The 26,150-nt window shown below is 35.8% G+C and overlaps 1 protein-coding gene across 4 annotated transcripts in view; it reads left to right on the top strand.

The window, feature by feature from the left end:
* MYOF (myoferlin) overlaps positions 1-26,150 on the top strand; it is a 61,614-nt gene that overhangs the window by 8,838 nt on the left and 26,626 nt on the right. For 3 of the 4 annotated variants that reach the window (XM_063163498.1, XM_063163497.1, XM_063163500.1), the window contains exons 4-24: positions 4,210-4,318; positions 5,521-5,605; positions 7,710-7,870; positions 8,353-8,481; positions 9,736-9,798; positions 9,900-9,950; positions 11,363-11,393; positions 11,834-11,949; positions 13,076-13,202; positions 13,665-13,768; positions 14,703-14,771; positions 14,891-14,934; positions 15,370-15,452; positions 17,617-17,655; positions 19,341-19,465; positions 19,930-20,046; positions 20,407-20,584; positions 21,398-21,522; positions 21,997-22,103; positions 24,335-24,527; positions 25,534-25,689. In XM_063163498.1, the coding sequence (XP_063019568.1) occupies positions 4,210-4,318; positions 5,521-5,605; positions 7,710-7,870; positions 8,353-8,481; positions 9,736-9,798; positions 9,900-9,950; positions 11,363-11,393; positions 11,834-11,949; positions 13,076-13,202; positions 13,665-13,768; positions 14,703-14,771; positions 14,891-14,934; positions 15,370-15,452; positions 17,617-17,655; positions 19,341-19,465; positions 19,930-20,046; positions 20,407-20,584; positions 21,398-21,522; positions 21,997-22,103; positions 24,335-24,527; positions 25,534-25,689 (2,212 nt within the window). The remainder of the gene's footprint in view (positions 1-4,209; positions 4,319-5,520; positions 5,606-7,709; positions 7,871-8,352; positions 8,482-9,735; positions 9,799-9,899; positions 9,951-11,362; positions 11,394-11,833; positions 11,950-13,075; positions 13,203-13,664; positions 13,769-14,702; positions 14,772-14,890; positions 14,935-15,369; positions 15,453-17,616; positions 17,656-19,340; positions 19,466-19,929; positions 20,047-20,406; positions 20,585-21,397; positions 21,523-21,996; positions 22,104-24,334; positions 24,528-25,533; positions 25,690-26,150) is intronic. The other variant, XM_063163499.1, reaches the window with a different exon arrangement.

Below are 26,150 nucleotides of genomic sequence, written 5' to 3'. Positions count from 1 at the left end.
GGAGCAACAGAGCAGAAGATTGCAGTATAAGACATGATATTTTCCTGTTCCTAAAAGCTGATATAACTTTTCATCCAGTCTGTTTTTAAACATGCCTGGAGGAGGAGTACAGTGGATGTTATTCTGCTTTTGCACTGTGCCAAGGCACTGAACTCATTGCTTTGGCATGTTTCTGTAAATTAAGCCTGAAAGAACATTTGGATATCTTTCCATTTCTTTGTTTTCCAGGAGGGAAAATTTACTGCTTCATTTACAGGATCACTAAACTTTTGCAGATAGGTTAATGAGTGCTCTTCATGGAGAAAAGTCACAGTAATTGGAAAAGATAAATAAAGCAAACCACTGTATACAGAAAGAACATCATAGGAATAAACCAGAGGACTCATATGATTCATGCTTAGTTAGATTTTCTGGCATAAAGATGTTTGAAAAGAGAACACATCTGTTTTCTATTACATCTAATACTGTTAGTAGAAAGATTTCAAATTCTCAGAACACAAATCTTTCTGTAGTTAAAAAGTCCCAAAGACCTCACAGTAAAGTCAGTTGTCCCTGTGAAGTTAAGAGAATGAGCAGGGATTGAGTGTTTCCCCATGTCCTTTGTGTAGTTGGTAACCTAGTGAGACAGGAAAAACAGATTGGGCACACCCTTTGCTCTAACAGAAAAATGCAGCTACAAATGAGCACTGCAGCAAATTATTTAGTCATTACTAAGGGTTTCTCATAGTTAAATAATTTCCAGATTGTTTAAATCCTCCTACAGCTGTACCCTTTTGTGTGGATTCTTTTCCACATCAGTGTGACTGTACATAGTTGCAGGATTTCCTTGCATCCACTGTATGCAAGATCCAGACAGTTTAAGATTCAGTTCTGGGCTTTTCTTCCTTGTTCAAAACAAGGAAGAAAATTGTTTCTTTACTAAAGTTTGTTCTTGCAAAGAGTATTATCAAATAAGTAAAGATAAAAGAGAGGTTTTTCTTAATAAAAATAATTAAACATAGCAGGAATAACAGAGGGTGGGTGTTGGGTCTTGTAGCATAATTTGTAATGAAATACACGCACTGAGAAAGAAAGCTTGAGTACAGTAATTGTAACTGTAGCGTAGAATCAAGTTGCTGATGAGAATAATATATATAAACCTCTGCCAAAATACCCTTAAAAATAAATGAAAATTATTTAAATTCTTGACTCTTTAGTAATTTAAGCCTTGGGGCTTCCAGTAGAAGTAGCATGCAAGCAGCTAGAGGACATGATAGGCTGATGACTTTAGTATATATTGCTACCTTCAAACCAAGAGGAATAATAAAATGGTTGGTACTGTGAGTTAGTTCCTGATCCAGACATGGGTGTGGAGTTTCACTTCACTGGGTTATTTAGGCAGCTAGCAGGAAGTGCTAACCAAAGCACTAATGGATTAATTGGCTTTGGCACAAATGCAACTCAGTGTTTAGTAGTTGACCATCAGTAGTTCATTGATTTCATGCTTATAAACTAGGTATTTTCCTTTGCTCACTGTGGGGAAGCTGTTGTAGGCCTGGTAAGGTTCAAAATCAGCTTCTGAGTAGGGATTTTACAATTATTTTTTGTGTCATCTCCAGTGGTACACCAGAATGTTTGAACTGCTTGCAGAACAGGGGTTTTGCTTTACTCCTGCAAAGCTGGAAAAGTTTAAGAGATCAGACTGACTGGGCATTATACTTGTAGAAGTCTTAGGGTTGGCCAAAGAGGTAGTGAAACATTTAAGAAACAGTACTAATTTGTTTTGGTCTTCTGCTAAAACAGCTGATGAACAAAAGGTCAAAGGATGCATTAAGCTATTCCAGTAGCAGAACCTGTCCCATTTGATGGTGTCAGAAATTAGTGTGATCTGGAATTAAATGAACAAATGTTGATCTGCTCAGGCAAGAGGAAGAAAGCTGGAATAGGTCCAGCAAAGAACAGTGTCCTTTGATGATGAACAGGTGGTAGAAAGTCTTTCCAGCTGTGCTGGAAGGAAAGGAGTCCTTGTCATCTTGTAAGTCATGGCTTCAGGTAGAGGTCACATGCAATCCTGACTGAAGGTGAAGTCTTAAGAGTTCAGAGTTGTGTACCCAACACAGTAGCCATGCAGAGAACTGGGATCTAGTTACCTGTCAGAGGGAAGTATAGGAGCAGACCTTGCAGCAAAGCACTAAACATCAATGAACTGCTGATGGACATGATCTCCCAACAGCTCCTGAGGTCTGATGTAGCTGACTTAGCCCAAAGATTAGAGACCTGAGAGAAGCATGTCAGAAAAAAGGCTTTCTCTAAGAAAAGTGACAAAGATGAAACCTAAGGATGACTTTGAGGCATTCCTTGTTACTTTGAAATGTATTACTTCAGTCGTTGAGTAGCTTATGATCAAAACCAGACTGGACATAGTCATGGGAAACCTGTTCTAGCTGACTAAGCTTGAGCAGAGGCACTGGACTAGATGATCATGAGTGATTCCTTCCAACCTCATCAGTTCTGTGCTTCTGATAAGGGAGAGGTGTAACATCCCAAACCCAGGGAGCAGGACGACTTTTGGAAGGGCAGAATAGTGCCCAAAGCTTAAAATTTGGCTAAAGTCTATAAGTAGACTAAGAGAGTTTATAGTTTGAATATTAAATTTCTCAGTCTTGTTAGAGTGGAAAAAGACTGGAGACTGTTGTTGCCCAGCCTGCTAAAGGAGGGGGAAATGAAGGCATGTAGATAGAGGGGCAATGTATAGAGGCAGCTGGTTGCCAGCAAGAAGTCTGCGTAACTGATTCCCTCTTCAGTCTGCTGAAAGGGATCACTATTTTAAAAACAGTTACTAGGCATTCAAATGTGTGCAGTTATCATTTGTACAGGGCAGATGAAGATGTAGAAATGGAAATGTACAGTGCAAAATTTGAAAAGCACTACAGGTGAATGGCAATTCTTGAGTTAATGTCACCAGATGGGAGGGTGTGGTTGCTGAAACATTCATCCTGCTGATTTGAGATTACTTTGGGTGGCTTCTGAATTCTTTTGAAGTCACTCCATAAGCTCCAGTAAGCTTATATCAAATCAAAAGGTCAAGTCTATATAAATTTTCTACAAATGTGCATAGGAAAATACTTTCTCTTTTTTTCTCCTTCTATGGCACCTCAAAATATGTAAGTTTCTGCAGCTGAACAGAAGTTGTGATGTGTAAAATCCGGAAGGTTTATTTGGAGGAAATTAATATTTTATATATAGGTATCCTAATGTACTTTACAAAAAATTAATTTATGTTCTTGTAACACAGTATGGAAGAGTAGCTATAATAGTGTTCTTGCTCCATGTGAAAAAATACCCTTGCATCCTTAGCTGCTCCATGAAAAAGCTCTGTGACTTCAGGGGACCTCAGTTACATTCTTTGTGTACAGATCTTTTTTTTTGCTTTGGCAGCAAAGCTGGTATTTTATTTGTGACACATGATCTTTGAAATATTTACAGGGTAAAATGATCTTGTGTTTTTTTAATTGAAAAAAAAAATCTCAGTTATTCCAGTAATCCACTTCAGTATGGGAGTAAACTGCTACTACATGCCATGGGAATGAAATACAGTGCCAGGTATCATGAGACCAGTACCACACTGAGAAATTTTGCCTAAAAGTAGTCTCTTGGGCTAAAAGTACATGCAATTTTCATCTTTCTGGGAGAGGGTGGGAGGGACAGATGCAGTCCCAAAGTAGGCAGAAGTAGACTCAGAAGAGTCCATCCATATCAGATCCCTCTGAAACCTTCCTTTGGTAGACTGCTCTAGAACCATTAGAAACATTCTGAGAATTTAGAAGTGAGAAGATGAACCTATTCCAAAATGCAGAATTATGAGCAAGAAGATTAATTTTGTGGTTCTCTAGTAAGCACGTGGATTGCATTTGTTCTGTTTCACTGTTTTCATTAAAAGATGTAGTTGTGTCTGGTTTTGTGTCTGTTTTGTGTAGTACAACAGCTGTTGTACCTAGTTTATGTTCACTGAACAACACCAACACCAACATTTGAGTGTAATGAAACAGAAATAAAAAATTAGCAGTACACAATCATTACATGGCATTTGCAATGGTCTTTTGTTGTGCTTTGAGTTTTCAAGTAATGGCTGGAGTTACTTTGTTGTCTAACAGATGCTAGCAAAAGAAAAATGGTAATCCCTGTTTGATATGTATTTGCATTCTAACAATGATTTTTATTTAATTCCAGATTAATTGGCAGTGCATCCATAGCACTGAAAGATCTTGTAGGTAACCAAAGCAGATCTTTTCCCTTCAAACTCATACCTCTACTGAATGAAAGGGGACAAGAAACTGGAGTGAGTAACTTATATTTTCTTATTTTGCTGTATTCTTGATCAAAATGCTCCAGCAACAGGGCTAATAACAATTTAATTCTTGGAAATGTCTAGCAAAAGCTCCAGACAGAGGAAATCTATAACCAGAGATAATTAAGTCTATACAATTTTGTTTTCTCTGTATATATTATATATTTGTATTTATGTGTTATAAATAATATGGACCACAGAGTATGCATGGAAATCAGCCTGATGTTGAAAAAGTGCATTTTCCAAGTACCTGATGCAGTTCCCACATGCACCTTTTTGCCATATGCTTTGTAACAGCTACCTGTGTCAAAGCACATGATCAAGTACATGTTCACTGCCAGCTCCCTTCAGAAAGTTACACAAGAACTTGCTGAACTTGATTTAGCACATGCTTAGATCTCAATGCTTATTAACTTAGTTATTAATTAAGTAGGTTTGGAACCTGGGACCTTACTGTGTTTGTGCAGTGTAGCTGCTAAGGCACTTCATACTGCATTCTGGTGTACTCAGTCATGAGAGACTCTAAGCATAATTTCAGTCTCAGCAGCTGCAGTTTAAAATCATGATTAGTTGGTCACAAGGTTGGGCTTTTTTTGCTGACTCCTCATGTTACTCTGGCAACTAGTAATAATAATGGCTAGTTCAATAATCCAAAACCACAGTCAAGCAGAAAAAGGACAATTCTATAATTAGAATGGAAAATGACGTACTGTTTTTCTTCCAGGATGCAGATTTGAACAAGCAATTAGAGAAGCCAGATAGGAAAATTTAGTTATGGTTCAGACTTGTTAAGTTGTTGATGAGATAGTGTTATTTCTCTACTGCCTTTGCTTTTCTGTCTGCAAAGTTAGGATATCACGTTGTCTGCCATGAATATTGTGGAACTAAAGCTAACATTTGTAGAACACCTTACATGCTTGTATTGTGACAGATTTTTCTAAATATAAACACAGCAACTCCATTTCTTAGATATTATTTTAGAACCTAGTCCATTAGCTGAATTTGTGTAATCTTTATTGTTTGCATGTGTATATAGCTTAATAATAGTTTATTAACTTACTAGTAGCTAAGACCTAATAAAACTGTTGTGCCAATGAATAGTTAACTGTTCATGCACAGAGTTTGAACAACTTACTGCTTTTAATCAACTGTTGTGAATACTGTGGGCTACATAAAAAACCATTTCTCTATAGGCAACAATTGATTTGGTAGTAGGATACGAGCCACCAGCTGGACCTGCAAATCCAACTGATCCAGGAGGGACCAGTGCACAGGAAGGTATTTCATCCTTTTCTCAGAATATTATTGTTAAAAGCTCTAGGAGCTGTTTAAGGTAAGGCAAGAAGGTGATTCAGTAGCACTGTTCACCAGAAGAAAGCATGTCAAGACTGCTAGATAGATATTTCAAAGAAATTAAGGATGATTTAGAAGGTAAAAAAAAAAATTGCCATTTCCTGACATAAAATGGATTTTAGTATGATTTTCTCTATTTGTTTAAAAACTTTTCTAAATGGCTTTTGTTTAGGGAAAAAGATTTTTGAATGCTCAAGGAAACAGCAATTATCTGCTGCAATTCTAGGCCTAACCAAAAAGCAGAGATGTTCCATCTATTACTTTCAATGTCAGGGAGCTTGGTGAAAAAATTTTCTTGATTCATTAAACCTCTTTCCCCTTGTAGAACAATTAAGTTTTGGAAGACACTGTTTAATATTAGGTTGATATTTGACTAGGCGATGAAATACTATGATCAATAGGAAATATTCTTTGGTCTCGCTGTAGATCATATTGACCAGGCTTCTCTCTGCCGAGAGAATTTTTGAGATCTGGTTTTCCAGACTCTTAAAAGAACTGTGAAATAAAAAACTTTTGCAGTTGATTGGAAAATAATAAGCTTAATATCAAGGCTGTGTTTGTGAAGAAAGAAGGAAGTTTAATAAATGTTTAAGAAATGTAAATTTATTTTAGAGAAGTAAATCAGTTTGACCATTTTTTGGTGATAGATAGTAACATAAGAAGGAAAAAATTGAAATCAGGAGTCTTCTGGAGGGAAATTTTGATTACACTAACTTCTCTCAGAGGCTGGTTTTGGAGAGCAAAAGGATAAGTAATATAAACACAGAAGTTGTATGTTGAATTACTGCATTTCAAAGTAATTTTATAGAAATGTGGACTTGAAGGCTAAAAATTCCCCTTTATGAGATTATTTGATAGCTTTTAAACTTTTTTCAATTATAACATACAGATAAAATTAAAAATGGCAGTTTTTTATCTAGTATCCAGAAACTGCATGGAAATAATTTCAGTGTGAATTATCAAACACACTTTAGTTAGTTATTGTAAACACCTATTTCCCATGAAATGAAATCAATTTCCCTGAGACAGCTACAGCTCAGTTTCAGGAATTAAAAATTAAGTGCTAGGGTAATCAGTTAGCTGCATGAATCCATTGAGGCAAATGCATTTTGAGAGATGTTAGAGAGGTGGGTGTGGTCTTCTGCTTATAAAATACTTAGCATGTCAATATCTCTGGTTTTATACATCTCTTACAAGGACCATGAAGGACTTGATTATACAAAGTGATCATCAGCCTAATTTAATTTATAAAGTTAGAATATGTTCTGTTAATGCCAACCACCACAGACACAGCTCATTCTTCCTCTAAATTTTACCATAGTCACTGCCCAGTTAAGAAAAGCTGTAAACACAAGGAAGTGGCCACTTTTGTGGTCTAGATATTTATGGATCCTATTTTGCAATTCTGGAATCTCAGAGTATGATTCAGTATTATAGTGTCATGTGGTTGCAGAACTGTCTTCCACAAAGGCATGCTGATTTCAGAGCTGTCAAAGATCCTTACTGAAAAACTTATTCCACACTTAAATGTTGTAGAGAAGGATTCAGTTTTATTTTGGATGGCAGACCCTAAATGTATTTGTGCATTCAAGATTCTGAACTAAAAACCAATGCTGTGCTATAGCCTAGTCTTGCTGCTGGGAAACAGCAAGATTCATTCAAAAGCAATGTTTATTCAGCTGGAATAAAATGAATCCCTTGTGGTGAATTGTGAACTAGTTGGATTACAGCTCAGCTTTGCTTGAATTGGTTGATTAAAAAAAATGTATGGGAATTGTATTAGACACTCTGCATCCAGACGAGAGACTGATCTAGAGTTAGTTTGGTTAGGATATGAGTTGTTCTTAAGCAGGCTAGAATGACTAGCTTTCAAAAGGAGTTGGAAGAATGTAGTTGGCAAAAACATTATTGATGTGAACTAATAATAGAATTTTACTGGAACTCTTGGATATCAAACTCTTGTTCCTGTAACTTCAACAGCATGTTCTGCTATTAATTTATTAATTGCACTGGTTTTTTGCTGTCCGAGATGGAGAAGATGATGGAGGTGACGAGGATTGGTTGGATGGTCCAGTTGGTGGTATCACCCCAGCAGTTCCAAGTGGCACAAAGGAAGCCCAGCTGGCTAAACGCATCACCAAAGGAAAGAAAACACGGAGAATCCTCTCTAACAAACCACAAGATTTTCAGGTACTAGATTTATTAAATATTGCATGGTCCCTTTTTCTGCTGAGTATAACAGGCTTTTACACAGCCTGAGCATAATTTAATGTCAGCTTATCTAATGCACCACAGAGATAATTAGCCTCTTAATTTGAAAGCCAGTATTTCAAAATTATTCCTCAGATGTTCCTGTTACTCAGAGGTCTGATTTTGTACAGTTCTTACTCAAATAGGGATGAGCCTTATTTGCTGTATAGTTGTACAGATTTCAAACTGCTGTAGCAGCTCTAAAAATAAATGGTAAAGGCAAATGAAAAAACCCCAGTGAAATAATTAACTGCTACTTGTCTTGTAAAATTAATTACCGTCATAATTAAGCTTGCAAAGTCTGGTTTGAATCTGTCAGCTACTTCAGGTGTTGGCTAACATTAGTATAATAAGGAATTGTTGTGGTCAGGATCACTGATAATATAGAGAATAAATCAGTACAAATATTTGATTTTTTTCAGATTCGTGTTAGAGTCATTGAAGGTCGTCAGTTGCCTGGGAATAACATAAAACCAGTAGTCAAAGTTCATGTTTGTGGTCAGACACACCGGACAAGAATCAAAAGAGGGAATAACCCATTTTTTGATGAAGTAAGTGGTGTAAGAACACGCTAGCTGAAGTGTTGAGGCTATCAAATGTTGAGAAGTAGTTAATACAATTTTCATTATGATCAATTAATACATTTTTAGTCATATTTATGGGTAATTATGGCTAACATGCATTATACCATTCCCAGTCCTTTTCTTTATGTATTCACATCACTAAACACATCTCTGTCACTGACAGTCTTAGCAGATAAAGCTAACTAGAAGGAAGTCAAACTTCATGTGAGACATATGGAATGTTTTCTTTGGTGCAGTTTGCCATGTGACAGAATGACTGAGTAGTTGTGTTCAGGTTATAAAAATCTCAGAAAAGTTAATTAGAAATCATTGTTGACCTCTGTGGTGTGTGCAGGTGAGTGCTCAGTGCAATGCCGTAGGACTACCACAGAATCTGGAGATGTCACTTCCTTGCTACCTGTGTTTTGTAAAAGCACCACTAGATTTCTCTGTCTAGGCAGGGGGTCTGTGCATCAAACACACTGAAATACAGGAGAGAATTCAAAACCAGCTAAGGGACACAAGAACGATCCCATAGCTGAAAGATTAATGTTGCAAACCTGAAGTGTAATAGAGAAAATGCTGAGGATGACTCTCATTATCTGAGCATGTGCAGAAAATTCAGAAGATTTTGGAATTGCATGGCAAGCATGTTTAACATGCACAAGCAAGACCAAGGAATTTATAAAACTTTAAAACTTGAACTAAGCTGTGGGTAGCAGTCAAAATTTATGAAGCCGTGGATAAAATAGGGATGGCAGAAAGTTGTTTGCACCTTATATTGAAATGATTCCTTGGCAGTCTCAATATCCATAGTAGTCTAAAACTGGAATACAAATCACTATCACCACTAACCCTAACAAGGCCCCTTTGACAACTACAACAGTGATGGTTAGACCAGGATTTAATGTTCTAGTAATGAACTTCATAGTTTCTGAAGTTGCTCGCCTGAGAAAAATATGAAGTGCAGAGCAAGGAGCAAAGGGCAGTGCTGGAAGTTTGCAGCACAGTTATGCTGACAGTGTTTGCTCAAATGGAAGTTGTACTGAGTTAATTTACTGAATTCACTTTTTCATTCTGCACTAAGTTACCACATAATATGTCCAGCAAGAAGGTGGGGTGAAAGTACTGTATCAGGTATGCTTCACATGCCTCTTAAAATAATGTTTTTGCATTTTATGTTAAAGAAATTATGTGTTTATCACTTAAGACAGGGTTTTTTGCTTGTTTTTACCTTTACAGATATTTTTCTACAATGTCCACATGACTCCTTTAGAGCTGCTCGATGAAACCGTTAGCATTCGGGTAAGAAAAACCAGTGCATATTCACAAGGCTGCTGCGTACCTGTAGCCATTTCCCAGCTTGTTTAGGAGCATTCCTGTTTCATGCTCCTCTGTCTTTTTAGGTGTATGATTCTCACTCTCTACGAGCAGACTGTCTGATGGGTGAATTTAAGGTGGGTATGAAGAAAGCTCCATATCGGGACTAAGTGAAATAAAATGGGAGAAAATTTTTAAGTACGGGTTTTAAATGTTTACATTTATACTTCTTTTTCATGGGGTCAAAGAATTACCTGATGATGTCTTGCTACTCAAGCTAGAGACCATTTGCCCAAAGCACTAGTAAGCAGGTTTTTTTAATTGAGTAGAGGAGTATTGTTAAAAATTTTTGTGTGATTTATATACCAAGTTCTCCAATTTGCATCCAGGCAACTTTTTCTTCTTTTGTGGTCAGGTGATTATTTGATGTGAGGAAGGGTTTGAAGAGATAATTTTATTAGGTAGCTAATAGGCAGAATAGTGGTATGTATGGTGGCATAAAGACACACATTCTCAAATAATGTGGAGAGGTCTTCCCTTGGTCAGAAGTTAAGCAAAAACAGGGGTGGAAAATTCATTTAGTTAAAGTCATTTCTATGGTTCTGCTGGGATCAGCTCTTACAACACTTTCAGTACTGGCTGTCTCTTCTGCTTGCTTATTTGGTACTGCATAATTCAAGAGGTCTCTAGACCAGCTTTTTGCAAAAATATGCAAAGAGGGAAGAGTGCTCTTTTGGAAATGAAACACTTTGTGCCACAAACCTGATTGCTTTTTGCTTCTCACTGCTTATTTTCTGTGTGATTTCTAGTGATTGAGTCAGTGGTGTATTGCTGTGTGGAAGATTGATTATTCACTAAGCAGGTGACAGCACGTCACTCAGCTGCTCTCTGTTCCTGCAGGCACACATTCCAAGAGGAAACCACAAGGGTAATTCTGTCTAGAAAATCACCCTTTCAGATTTCACCTGCAAGGAATACTGGCCCCAACTGCATGAGCAAACATACTTACATTCCTGAACATGTTTAAAATCTGATCCAATGAATGAGGCAATCTCGTCCAGATTTGACACACTGGGGAGAGAAATGGTCATAATTCTTAATAAAGAAAAGGAAATTATTCATTAAAAAAAATTCACTTCTGGAACTGAAAGATGAAATGTTGAGCAGGAAGAAAGAACAAAAGTGTTCTGATAAGCCTGTCTGAACATAAAATAATGAATGAGGGTAGGGAATCCAAGAAGCAGTAAGCCAGCCCCATCTTGTGTCTCTGGTAAATGAAAAAACTGGGGATCCAAGAAAATAAGAAAATAACCACACATATTATCTTTTCTTGCATTTTCTTCTTGGCTGCTCTATCGCTTTGAAATCTCTCATTTTTCAGGGTAAGACATTTTCTCTTTCTCCTCCTAGTATTATTCTATGTAAACTGTCTTGTGTTTGTGACAAGAGAACAATGTAGTACTGCCCATGAAAAACATGGGGGAAGTTGCCCCACCATTTTTCTGTTTTGGTATTTCTTCAGAGGTAATGCCTTTGGTCTTTATTTCAGATTGACATTGGCTATGTTTATGATGAGCCTGGTAAGTAATGGTTACTTCAGAACTTCTTTCCTTGAAACTACAAGTTGAAACATTTCATTGAATTTCTAAAGTAAGAGAAGAAACTTAATGTAAAGTTATTTAAGTTTGCTGCTTTAAGTATTAACTTCCAAATATCCAACAATATATAACTCTTTTCAGTGAATTCACAATGAAGTAGAAGCCCCTTTTTTTCAAAGACCTAAAATTTGTAAAATGCAACATTTGATAACTATCCCTGAACTAGTATGCCAAAATAGTTTGACACCAGATTTCTTGTTTTGGATGACTCTATTGAAACCTGTCTGGGACAGGATTTTTTGTTAAATAATTAGTGCAATTTAGGATAAAGCATACTTTTGAAATAGCTCACAGCTTATATGATGTCTGCCATTTTGTAATGGGCATTACTGGGGACAGTGGTGATGTTTGTTTTGTTTCAGGCCATGCAGTCATGAGAAAATGGCTTTTGCTGAGTGATCCTGAAGATACAAATTCAGGAGCCAAAGGCTATATGAAAGTCAGCATGTTTGTCCTGGGAACTGGAGATGAGCCGCCAGTAAGTTGAATTTAAATGTTTTTCTTCCACTCTCCATCCCACAGGTACTTATTTATGTCCCCCCAACATTGTTTTAATACTGTATAACTTGTTCTGTGAGCAGTACTGAGAAGACAGAATCTACTGGTGGTTTCATCCTGTTCTAAGTGGCTAACTCAAAGCTTGTTTGGTTATTCTGCTCAGTTAAGCAATCTCCACCATTTATGGATGCTCCTTCACGTACTGGCAGCAGAGATGTGTTAGCCTGGCTTTGCATGCAAGCTGATGTGTAACTCTCCTTAGCTTAGCTAAGCAGGCAGAGCCACTGATACCAGTTCCAGGACTAAGTCAGGAATGTCTCCACTACTACAAAACATAGACAAGCCCATAGAGAAACCAGAGTACTACCCAAATTTCCTGGTGAAGATCAGACCCCTCAGTAATTACAAGTCAGGCACAGGTAATTTGATGCAGATGAAAGCAGCAGGTAGTTTAAATAATCCAATCCTTCCTGTCAGCTGTTCTGTCAAGGTGAAAACAGGTGATTTTTTCTTGTAATGCTTTTCTTACCAGACCATTGCCTGTATTTTTGCTTTTCTTCCTGCCTGATATTTTTGCATACTGTTCTCCTTAGGTGAATATAATGTGGTTCCCAGAACCATGGCAGATTGCCTTTTAGTTTCCTATTAACTGTTCCTCTCTGTTGTTCTCACACTTCTTGAAATCACAAGGAGATGTCTAGTTGTTTGTGGTGTGTTTATTTTTAAATAAGGAAGCAGTAAGTTCTGCTAAGTTATATCAGACTTGTAAGCTTTTCCTAATTGTAATAAATGCCTTCTCATGAGATGAATATGAAATTTGCATGAAGTTGGCATTTTACATGTGCCAAAGTCATCTTAGTCTGATGATGGTGATTTTGAAAGTGTGATTACAGTGGGCTCCTGCAATTGGGTACTTTAGAGATAAAACTGAAAGTAAAATAGTTTAGCTGGAATTAAATTTTTGTGGCTTGATGATTTGGTACAATCTCATTCTTCATTATGAAACTGACACCAGTCTTTAGCTAATCAACAGTTTAGCTAATTACCTTAATTCTAATTCTCTACATTGCCTTGTCTTTTTTGTCTACAACTGTATCCCCCAACAGGTTGAAAAAAGGGAGAGAGATAATGAAAGTGATGATGTGGAGAGCAATCTTTTATTACCTGCTGGGACTGCACTTCGATGGGTCACTTTCCTTCTCAAAATCTACAGGGCTGAGGACATTCCACAAAGTATGCAACTTCTCCCTACTTGTCCATTGGTGTTTGAACACTGTTAGAAATAGTTATTTGTGCTAGCTGCTCAGAATAGAATATAGGTGACTTTTTATCCCTTGCTAGCATGTTTTCTCCCCTATATCTGTGCCAAATAGCAGTGTCTTCAAATACATGTATAATGTTTTTCAAATACAGTGATGCCTTTAAATTCAGGAGCACATCAGCACTACATATGATGTTTGAAAAATCTATATTCTTAAAATTGCTCCTAAGCCAAAATTCTCAGTTTTTACCTGCAACACTTCTGAATTTTGCTTATCAGGCTAGACTTTATTCTTCCTAGATCTGTGAGCTGGTTGATTTTGGTAAGATTGCAATGGGCAATTTATTATTTAGGAATAATAATAGTAATAATAATAAAATAAAAATAGTAATAATAAAACAACTACCTTAATTTAATTTTTGACATTTCTCCAGTGGATGATGCTTTTGCACAAACTGTCAAGGAATTATTTGGAGGAGAAGCAGACAAGAAAAACCTGGTAGATCCATTTGTAGAAGTTTCTTTTGCTGGAAAAAAGGTAATTTAGTAAATATCTGTACCTTTGTATTCTAATTGTAGCCCTGAGAACAGATTTCATAAGCCAACACGAGTTTTTAATTTTACTGTAACTATGGAAATAAAAAAATGAAAAAATAAAGTTCACGAAAAGATAGCAAAAAAATAAAGTTCAAGGTACAATAGAAAGGGTGTAAAACTGATGACTAATGAAAGGAATGTATGACTAAAGGCTAGAACTGGCATATGCTAGATTGCTTGCCTGCCAGTTGTTCCTGATTGCTTTTAGTACTTGGTGATACAGATCTTTCTGCACAGATTAACTGCATTTGTACATTTAAATAATGATGTGTTCCTTAGAATGCCAAATTTGATCTGGAACACAATTGCACAACATATATTCATTGCTAGTAATTTTTTTGTCAGTCATTTAATATGCTGCATAGTCAGGTTACCACACCCAGTAGTGTAAAAGATCTTAAGAAGACATGACCAGCAAATAATGCAGCCTCTCCCCTATGATATATTCTTCATCTACCCTAAAATCTGCATAAAGAAAGCTGGAATCAAGTAATTCCTTCATCTCATTTCTCTGCAGTGGTAAAAGCAGAATAAATTGTGGTTTGTGGAATTAACAAGCTTTAATAATTTCATTTATTTGTCACTAGTGAAAAAAACCAGGATAACCTAAATCTCATATTTAAACACTGTTTCAATAGTTTCTTTTCCTCTGAAAGTCATTAATGCTGCATATGCAGATTACTCTAACTGCACTTACCAGTGGAAAACTCATTGAGCATCAATGGCTCATTGCAGCTTTAATCCAGGATTCACTTACTACTACCCCTAATTTTTCCAATCAGATGATGATGTGTGCTAAATCATAGCTAGTATACTTTTTTTTCTGTTTTATCTTTGATGTTGCTCTGTTGTATATTTGATTTCATTTTTGGCAGGTTTGCACAAACATCATTGAGAAAAATGCTAATCCAGAATGGAATCAAATTATTTATCTTCAAATCAAGGTCAGTTTTTTTATCCTTGTTTCTGCAGTAACCAGCCTTTTCTTGGAAATTAGGCATTGCCATTGCAGAGGTGAAAAAAAGTAATGAGATTTTTTACTTTCATTGCTTTTTTATTTCAGTTTCCCTCAATGTGTGAGAAAATAAAACTTTCAATTGTTGACTGGTGAGTTATGACTTTTAATCAAATTACTTAAAAAGCTAAATAATAATAAGCAAAGAATAAGAAAATATGAAAAGAAGATAATGAGAAAAGTCTGGTTCTATAGATGTCAGGTATTTTTACAATGCATGAGAGTATTTAAGCAAGTGTTTAAGTACCTTTATTGTTTCTTTACCAGAGATCTGATTAGTGTAACATGAGATTATTTTTAATTGTATGCAGTGAGAACTGAGCACTGTCACTGTTTAATGATAGTGGAAAAGTCAGGTGACTTATTCATGGATTACAGCCCACTTTTGTAACTTGTCATTACTGGTTTTGTTAGTAATATTGAAGCATTTCAGGCCATAGAAAATGTATGTACCAGTAGCTTGCCCCTGGGTGTGATGACTAGCATTATATTTAAATAAAAATTTTCTCTTTTTTCCTTTTTTGTAGGGATCGACTTACAAAAAATGATGTAGTTGGAACAACATATTTAAGTCTCTCAAAAATTGCTTCTTCTGGAGGAGAGGTTGAAGGTAATTGCTTAAGCAGTGTGTAACACACAATCTTCTCTTGGGTTACACAGAATGGCAGAGATCAGTGTTCTAAGAAAGTATATATTTATCTATAGTTTCTCAGTTCCCTGGCAACAGGAATGTCTATTCCTTTTGAAATATTCCAAACAATGCTCCTAGAAAACATTCTATGGGACTTTAAAAAGTAAACTATTAAAATTTTCATGACTGAACCACATCATGATGGAAATAGCAATAATTCAAGATTTGGTTTTCCACTATATATATATATGCTAATGAATTGAGTTAATTTGCCAGGATTTTCCCAAATTCAGAAAATTATGTGATGTCACAATCTACCATGTGTAAGATATGCAGATTTACTTAGATGCTTAATAAGATACTTAATTTCAAGACAATCTGGAGTCACTGCTTCAGAACCATTTCTTCTTTGGACACTGGTAAACAAGACTCCTTTTGCTACTTCATAAGAGTCTCTGTTCTATCTCTGAGAAGAGAACCTAAAAGCTGTGGAGTGCTCCTGAGTAGTTATCCTAAAGGAACTATCTAGAACCACATACTCATTTCCTGGACACCACTGGGCTGCTTGCAGATGCTGGGATACCTGGGTCAGTCTGCTCTGATCAGAGAAGCAGGCACTGCATCTCATTGCACAAGTGCTCTGTATTCCTATTTTGTAACTCTGATTTTGATTTCACTGCTATGATTGCAGACAACTGATCTATATACTTCAATCAATAGAGATGTCTGGATATGTAATTTCATACAGCTAAAACCCAAAACTGTTTAACTGCAAGAAAACAAGTTAGACAAGATATGAGGTGGCTAAAATATTGTTCCCATTGGGAAATAGCTTTGTAATAAAACTCTTCTTTAAAATATTATAAGAAATACTTTTTCTGCCAATATTTTGGAAAATATCCGAAAAAATCCAGTTACATTTATGTTCTAATATAATCTTGTGATTATTGATAATTTCTTTGTGATCTATATCTGTAATCACCTCTTTTTATAACAAGATCCTTCATGCAATTGGGCCAGCTCCTACACTAGGATTCTGTGTTAACTTGCCAGAAAAATTGTTTTATCTTTTTAGTGAACATAGCTTGGCATATTAGTTATCCAAACAGCATTGTAAAGCTCAAGGTTAAACAGGCTTAGCATGAATTTATCTGACTGTCTACATTAGTTTGAAGGACACTGTCTCAAAACCATTTTCAGCATTGTCACAATAAGAATCTAAATTACTTATTTTTTCTGTTGTATTTATAAAATCTCTATGATATGTACTTGTCTGAGACCAATTTGTCTTTAAGCTGGTAGCTGTATCAGGTGTTTAGAAACAAAGTTAGTGGCTCCAATCCTATGCTGACGTGAGGCAAGACTTGGATGGAATTGTATTTTCAGTCACATAAAAGCTTATGAAGTAGTCCTCTTAGAAGGACTGCTGTTGAAGTAAGACTTCATGCAAATATTCTTTTTATATATCCTGTGCACAGCCAGAAGCAGAAGAAAAAGGCATTGGGAAAGCCAAGAGAGAGGGGCTGGGCTCTTGGGGAGAATTCAGCTCTGGAGAGATCCCTTGTACTCCCCTATGAGTGTGTATCCTGAGCTGCAGCTGAGTCACAGAGCATTTATCAAACCCAGACACTCAGTCACTGGGAGATTAGTTTGGTTTCTCTCTCTGCTCAGGTACTGGCTGTTGGAACAGCCATTTCTATTGTCTTTTTTTTTAGTGCTGTGCCTGAAGCCTGTTCTGGCTTCTAAAGGATTGTGAAACTGAGCTAGTCTATAGTCCTCAGTAAATGTAAATATACCCTAAGGGGCCCTGATATGTAGTGGGGTTTTAAAATGTCCTTAAGATTTTTTAAAGTAGTTTAAAAAATAAATCTATATTTTGTGTGGAGGAGAATTGTACAAAGCTGAAAATAAGCACTAAAACAAGCTATTTTGTCAGATATATGCTGGCTTTTTGCCCTTTGGAATTTATACAGGAGTAATACCTTCATGTATTAACCAGAAGCAAAATTCTAGCCCATATGAAATTTATTTTGTCTCAGGCTTTCAAGTTTATTTTTAAAGGAGATTGCATTGTGGTGTGTGTGTTTTTTTTTTAAATGCTATTATCATTCGTCATGTAACTAATTCTCTTTTCATAATATAGATTTTTCATCTTCGGGAACAGGGGCTTCATCATATGAAGGTTTATCTCTTCACCTGTTACTGATTTTGTGTTCCATTGCCCAAACTGAAGAGTATTGCCTAAGATAGTCCATCAGCTTAAAAATATTTTTAATAATTCTTTGTCTAAAAGATTTCACCATTGTGATTAAAGATTATCAAACATAACTGACTCTATAAACCAGTTTTGGCACTGGAATTGGTTTGAAAATATTTCTGTTTGGCTGGTGCTTCAAGCTGTGTGTTAGAGATGAGCATGTAGTTGCTTCAATTACAGAGTGCTTAGTCTAACAATGGCTTGAAATTTTTAACTTAGCTCTGAGATCTCGGGTATATTTGCAACTGCAGAGCCCTGCAGAAGTAAATAACTGCGTTAAATAATTAGTGCCTGTTTTGCTTATGCTTAACAAGCTATATAAACAAACTAATAAAATCTGATTCTGTTACTACCTGGAGAGGTGACATTTTCCAGGTGGACATCCGGGTTTGAAAGAATTTCTGGTAAATACTTAAGTAGTGAAAAAGAAATACAAGTGGGGTGCAGTTGAAAGGTAATCCACATTCATCCACATGGTACTTCATTTACTATCCTCCTTTCTTAAAAAAGTAACATTAAGTTAGAGGCTGAAATAATTTCTCAGAGTCACTTTCTATTATACATGATCATTAGCCTTCTAAAAGTAAACAACTGAATCTTAAATTTTAAAAAATAGAAAATAAATTATTTTTATTCCAGATTTGGCAGTTTTTTTGTTGTCTATATGTTTTTAAATTTATATTCTATTTAATTTATTGGCATCAGTAAGTAGTGAATTTAACACATATCTGTATCTTAAACCTAGTCATACTGAGGTGTGATGTGAGCAGTTCAGCCTTAGAATTTTTTTTTTAATTGGACATTATTCAAATGATTTTTTTCATTCAATTTTTGAACTGTTTCTGATTCAGAGGTAAGGGTGTGAAAATAGCCAAATGCAAAATAGAGAACTGCAAATCTTTATTTTATATTGTGCAGGTTATAGGTGACTTTGTTGACAGGAAATGACATCAAGACATCACATCCACTTTTACAATCCACTCGTGTCACTCAGTAGTGGCGTGGCCACACGAGGCACAACCCTTTACTGTCACTGTCCTACTTCAGCCTTCTTTTCCTGTGAGAAATAAGTGCATCCCTCTCTGTGCTGCCGGTCATTCCAGGAAATTTTTTGTTGCAAAGTTGACTTGTCTCTCACCTCTTTTTTCTGCTAGAGAGTGCATCTTTTCTGTGGCTGTTTAGTTTGATCTTTGGCCTGTGCCTTTAAGTGATTGCAAATGTTGTTTTACTCAGCTTCACATTTTCTAGAAAACATGTTTTCTGTTAGCATAAGAGCACATTACCCTTGCACATAAATTAAAACCATATATTTGGAGTGGGACATAAATTCCTCTCATTCTGTGGGATTTTTGCTGCATGAAGTGTTGTGTTGCATGAAGTGTTTTGCTGCATTTAGTGTAAGTGTTGTGCAGTGAAGTTAGGTACAAGTACAGTCATTGGTATAATTAATTTAAATTCATATGATATATCCAGAGAATAAAGTGTTCTCATATTACTAATACCTAACTAATATCTAACATTCCTTCTAATGGATTTGATAGCAATGTTACTTGTTTCTTTCTGGCTTAAATGGTAATTAACAAAGATATAATGGTAATATCTTCTGTTAGCAAACTCTGGAGAAACTGAAGTTGGATTTTTACCAACATTTGGGCCTTGTTACTTAAACTTTTATGGAAGTCCAAGAGAATACACTGGATTCCCAGACCCATATGATGAATTAAACTTTGGAAAGGTAAGTTTCTTTATTAATTGTTTTTCATAAAAGAGTTAACCCAGTTCTTTTCAATCAATGAATTAATAATTTTAATTTTTTTTTACACTACACGCCTCTTGCTCTTTGTTTTTTGAATAATATTTTAAATTTAAGATTAGTAAGGAAGTATGATAGTATTTTCCATTCCTATCTGGCTTTGTTTTAAAGGTATTTTTGAAGGAGCAGAAATTATTTTCACAATTTTCACTAACTGCACCTTTACATGCATTTGTATTTCTTCTTTCCCTGTTTGCATAAATATGATTTTCACTTCTAGCATTAAGCCAACTACTTTATTTCACTTGTTCCAATATGTACATCCATGCCTCTGCAGGAGTTCTGAGAACACTTCAGTGAAGCCAGAATTGTGTACAACTAAAAAAAATATACGCTTCTTTAGGGCAAATATATAAAATTTGATTTGATATGTGTTTATGTTACAGGGAGAAGGAGTTGCATATAGAGGGAGAATTCTGGTTGAACTATCTACATTATCTGAAAGCAAGCCTGTTAGTAAAAAATTAGAAATGATTCCTAATGATGACTTACTGGTTGTCGAGGTAAATCCTTGTTTTATTGTCACTGTTGGTAGTGGAGATGTGCCTGGCTGGTTGTTTTTAGAGAGTGATCTAACTCAATAAAATCAGTACAATAGAGTTCAATCTCCAGGTTAAGAGAGGCCTTTACTGGTGGCTGAGGAGTAGTGGCTACAAAATGTTGTGCCCTTGTAGCAAGAAGGTTTAATCTGAAACATTTTATAATATCAAATTCAGTAATTTGTTATACACATTATATTTTTTTGTTTCTTCTCAGAAAACAGTAAAAACATTGAAGCTATTATTTCCATTTAGCTATTGCTATTGTTTTTCTATAATTGTGGATCCCAATTTGAAATCCAACTGAAAAGCTTGTTTTGGTAGAAATACCAGCGCAGACGGAAGTTCTGCTTGGCTGCTGTGTTTCACTCTGCCACGATGCTGCAAGACACGGGGGAGCCCATCCAGTTCGAGGTCAGCATCGGCAACTACGGCAACAAATTCGACAGCACCTGCAAACCCCTGGCGTCAACCACCCAGTACAGCCGCGCCGTGTTCGACGGTAAATATAAAATATAAAGGAATTTAATTTCAAGTATTCAGTACTCCAAAACTGCCTTTTGGATGTGCTGTTTGCAGCTTTGGAGTGTCAGCCCAAACCACACTGAAAATGTGACAGAAAAGGGCATGGGGTCTTCAGAGCTTTTGAAGTGAAGTTGCATTTATGGAATACGTGCTGCAAGGCCCTACTAATGGTGAAATTTGGACAGAATTCAGTGAAATCTTTTGACCACGTACTAGATATACACAAACTTTGCCAGGAGAAGAATTCACATTATTTTAGAGGCATCTAGAGTTAAGTAGGGAAAACATGATTTGAATATTCTGATTTAGAATAAAATAATAACTTGTTTTTAAGTCACACATCTCTCAGTCTAGAAAAAAAAATTAGCTAGATGACAGGAAAATACATTTTGGCTATAATTTTTTTATTAACTGCAAAGGGTAGTTGTTTTTTTTCTCCTTTGTATTAAATGAAATAATCAGACTTACTCTAGAAAATTATTATTTGAATATTTTATTTCAAGGATAAAATTATAATAATGTGCCATCTACATAAGTATGTTATGGGAAAGAATATGTTAACAGCTAATTTATTTTTTAAAACCTATTGGATTTTGAAACAATTTGAAGTGAATGTTTACCATTCAACAGATGCTATAGTGGCTTGAAAATGCAAATCTTTTTGTGAATTTGGAGTAGCTTATATGTTTTTCATTATTTATAATACATATATGATATGAATGTAGCAACAGTGTACAGCATCTATTCCTGTCATGAATTCTAAACCTTACATACAAATGTTTCACACCAGGTAATTATTATTACTACTTGCCATGGGCAAACACAAAGCCAGTTGTAACGCTGACTTCTTTTTGGGAGGACATAAGTCACAGATTAGACCCTGTGAATGTAATCCTAAACATGGCTGAAAGACTGGTAAGACATTTAAAATCTTTTTCATTTTTACTCGTTTTCATTTAGAGGTGTAAGGAAAAAGTGGCATTTTGAGCAAATTATGGAAATTTGGTGATACTTTCTCTCCTTTTTTCTTAGTCAAAATTAAAAGTTGCTTGGTGTAACAAATGGCACTGTTAATCACAGGCCTGTATTTTAGCAATGCTCAGCACGCTCCTGCTTGAAGCCACAGGGAATTCCCAGGGAAAGGAAGAGTCCTCAGTGTTGGTTGCAGCTGTTAAGTCTGTGGGACTGTTATTTGCATGTTTTGTGGAATACAGTGGGGGAGAACATCAGAATAGTCCTGTTGAATACAAATTAGGTTTAAACATGAGTCTTTTATTGGTTTGGCCTTTACACAGATGAATAAATAAGATCAAAATCTTGAAACTCCTACTGACCATAAACCACACTGGAAGTTTATAAGTGCAAATTCTTTTCTTTTAAATTCCTCAGCAATCCAATTTAGCCACCTTAAAATCAGGAATGCAGGCTAAAGTGTCTGAAAACAGATTAGCAGAGATGTGGTTGAAGCTGATTGATGATCTTACAGAAGACATAAGGTAAAAGAATTTTTTTATCTCTTATGTTATCATTCCAGGCCTTCTCAGAATCTTTGTTATTGCCTCTGCTAAGTCAGAAAACAAATTTGAGGACTGTAAAACTGACTAATCTCATGAATTGACCTAAGAACCGAAATTCCAAAAGTAAAACATCATGGATGTTGCCAATCAAATAATCCATCTGGTTGTGTAATTCTCCATTATCTCAGGATAGTTTTATTACTGACAGTGATAAGACAAAACAGCATCTCTTGAAAAAAATCTGAGGCAGGATTTTTCTGAAAATGGATATTAGATCTCTCTGCTGCCTTTCTTGCTTCCACCCTTCTTTAGAATTCCTCATGTACCTTTGGTTTACCTGTGTTTCATTGTTATTTCTGAAACTGAAGAGGGAAGAAAGTCTAGTACTTCACTAGTAAGCCCAAAATAAAAAAAATCGAAGGTTATGCAGGGATTATGGGCCATAAAGATCATATTTTTGAATAAGCTTTTAGTCAATGTGTCTGTATGTCTGGGGGTGTTCAGAGAAGGCAGCAGGAGTCAGCATTTGAGTTTTGAAAGAGAATATATTCTAAATAGAGAGGAAGGAATTGTATGAGAAAGAGACATTCAAAAAGGAGATATTGAGATGGGGAGAGTAAACAAGTGGGTGATAAAACAGCACAGGAAAAGTAAAAGGAAAATGACAGAACAGTTGTTATCCATAAGAGGAAATAACAAAAAACATGAAATGAGGGAACAAATTCATCATGTTGTTGAGCCAATGGAAACATTAGCAGCAGAAAAACAAACAGTGGAGGTCAGTATGTACTAGCAAAGAATTACATGATAGAAAACTTACAGAAAAATATAAACTAATAACTTAATAGAATCCTGTGATCTGAAAGAAACAGATAAAAAGTACTGACAAACTCAAGGAAAATAAAATGTGAAGGGCAAGCTTTTGTCACATGGAACCAGTGTGGAAACTTCAGGCCATTTCCTCATCCTGACACATATTTGCACTGTTATAAATTCAGACCATTGTTTTATAAAATATCACTCAACAATTATGGAGCAATAGCACTTTGAAGTTCATTTGGTACTGTATCTTTTTGCTGATGGGATACAATTTTCTTTTGGGTTTTTTTTTTCCCAACAAACTCAAAAAACTTCTGTCAAAGACATAGCTCCCTGTCTTTAGAAGATTTTTCCTTGCTATGCTAAGGTTTAAATAAGTTAGAAGTTTGAGAGAGTTTTCAGTGCAATACTTAAAATTATTTGACTTTCTGAAGGTTATGATCTAGTACATGTGATTGATGTCAAAGCAGCTCCCAGGGCAGACAGCCCTTGCATTCAGATTAGTAGAAGTAACTCCAGTGGAAGGCACAATAGTCGCTATCAGTTTTACAGAATCCAAACCCTTAGAAGTTCATAGAGTTAAATATAGGTCAAAGAAGAGAAACTAGGCAGTGTCTTTGGAAATTTTTTAACTTTTTGGAAAATATCATATTAAAGACATTCTAATGAACTCTGCTAAAGGGATACAGTCATTGGTCTTTGAAAAGCTGGCTTTTCCTCAAACCTCCTCTCATTTTTCTGATGGAATTGGACAGCACAGTCACACACATGGTATGATTTTTTGGGGGTGTTCTGTTCAGAGGCAAGGCTAAATGATCCTTGAGAGGCCCTTCTAACTCAGGATTCTGAGACTTTTTGGTTCCATTGAATACTTACTCTGCCCTCTGCTGACTCAAAAGTTCTGTGTCACAGATTTCTTTCAGAGTTCTTTGATGTTTTCTTGCCAGAGGGTTAGATAAATCTAGTCATAGCCACAAACCATATTTTTATATTGAATTTCTGAGAATATACAGTTTCCAGGGAAGGAAAGGAACCTAATCTTGGTCTGATTCAGTTTTGAGATGTACATTTTGAGAGGATAATATTTTATTGTGAGTATATAGAGAAATGGATTTTCCTTAGTTTGATTGGTGGCAATTACATTAAAGCAAACACCTCAAGGTGTTCTACCTTGGTGCTTGTTATGTAAGTACAGCCTTTCCCTTGATTACTATAAATACCTTGTGAGTTGAAAATCTCTGCAGAAATAGATGCAATAGCACTGTTCCAGTGGTTTTCAATCACAGAAATGATGGCACTCAATCCGTTGCCACTGTTTTCATGTCTGCATTTAAAGTGTAACTAAATAAAAGCCACTTGGGTTATTAACCATAAAAATATTCTCTTTTCAGTAAACCATTTCCCCTCATAGAAGGCAAATCTAATATTACAGTCCTTGACACTCAGATAGAAAAGCTGCGACTCAAGTCTCTCAAACAGATTGGAGAAGCAGCAGCCAGGATGAGAAGTGAGGCTACTGAGGTGAAAGCCACTCTGACAGAAATTGAGGACTGGTTGGATAGATTACTGCAACTGAGTGAAGAGGTTAGTGCTTCACGATACTGGTGTTTGGTTTAGCAGAACTGGTTAGTTTAGCAAGGTCTGTCTAACACAAATGGGTGTAAAGTTCACTGCTGATCAAGCAATATCCACTCTCTGTAGAATAGTTATTTTAGATCCTGTGAAAGTAAACATGTTCCCCTCTGTAATTGCAATTTACTTTTACAAAACTCATTTGTTAGATGTTCTCACTGAGAATGTGTGTTGGGTAATGATCACTCTGTGATTTCTCCCAGAGTTGCAAGTCACTTTTCTGGTTCAGGGACTGCAGGGTATATGTTGGATTTCCACAGCTTGTAGCCATAGTAATCAACTTCTAACAGAGTTAAATATGTTTCTGTGGATTTTTTAAAAATTTTTACCAATGTTTTCTGTTTTCATCTTGGCTGTCTCATAACTGTTTTTCAAAACATTTTAGAAATGGTTTTATTTTTAATTTGTTTCTTCTGGTCTGTAGAGCTACTGATTCAAAAAAAAAAAAAAAAGATCAGTTAATTGGCCAGACTTGTAGCTAACTCACAAAGGTGGTCACAGAACTCCAAAAAGGTAATAGGTGGTTTCTGTCTTCTGCTAAAATTCTTACAATTACATACCCTTAATGTGGAAGCATCACAAGTACTTTAATATGTATCAGGTCAGTCCAAAGCATCAGCATATGGCATCCAGTCATTATCATCACCTTAAGGGAATTGAGATACAAAATATCTTTATAAAAATTTATAAAAGATGTAAGGATTTTTTAAATAAAACTTACTTTGTTCTCCAAAAATCTCAATGGTATTTTTTATTATTCTTTCAGAAGTATATATTGGTTTACTTGCAAAACAAAACAATTCCCTCTATTTATCATGTTCGTCATCATTCATGATTCTAAAAGATAAATCCTTTGACATAAGCCCTTATTTATGTTTCTCTTTTCTCAGCTCTAGATTAGTTTATTGTTCAATTAATTACTCTTCTTAACTCTTGTTTCCCCACAAATAATCCTCAGCCACAAAACAGCATGCCTGATGTGATCATATGGATGATCCGAGGGGAGAAAAGACTGGCCTATGCTCGTGTTCCTGCACACCAAGTGCTCTACTCCACAACCAGCCCTGAATCATCTGGTAAATATTGTGGAAAGACCCAAACAATCTTCTTAAAGGTACTATTTTTTTTTTTCCTTAAGAAATAATTAACTCCCTGAATTGACATGCCATCTGACATGAGTATGAAACATGTGAACAAACTATGAACAATGAGGTGTCAAACTCAGGACAGATTAGAAGCCAACTGCATTTAGCTTCTTCAAAATATCACAGAATTTTTAAGTTTATCATAAGCCAGTTAGAACCAGTATTTGCCCCTATGTCTGAGACTTTTCTAAAAGAGTTCAAAATTGTGATAAAACTTTTAAAGTGTTACTGGAGTTGATATTTGGGGATTGGAGTTGATATCAATTCCAGTTGATTACAGCTGGTGTTGATATGTGGACATAAATGGAAACTTTCAGAGGGAATAATAAGTGTAAGTCAGAGAAGTTCCAAAAACTTACTCAGTTTTGGGTGGTTTTCTGTAAGCAATGGAGCATGTCCACACCCAGAAGTTGTCTCTCTGACTTGACTC

The sequence above is a fragment of the Melospiza melodia genome, chromosome 9 (assembly GCF_035770615.1).
Source record: "Melospiza melodia melodia isolate bMelMel2 chromosome 9, bMelMel2.pri, whole genome shotgun sequence".
In the NCBI taxonomy this organism is placed as follows: Eukaryota; Metazoa; Chordata; class Aves; order Passeriformes; family Passerellidae; genus Melospiza; species Melospiza melodia.
This window is presented reverse-complemented; position numbering and strand designations above follow the sequence as displayed.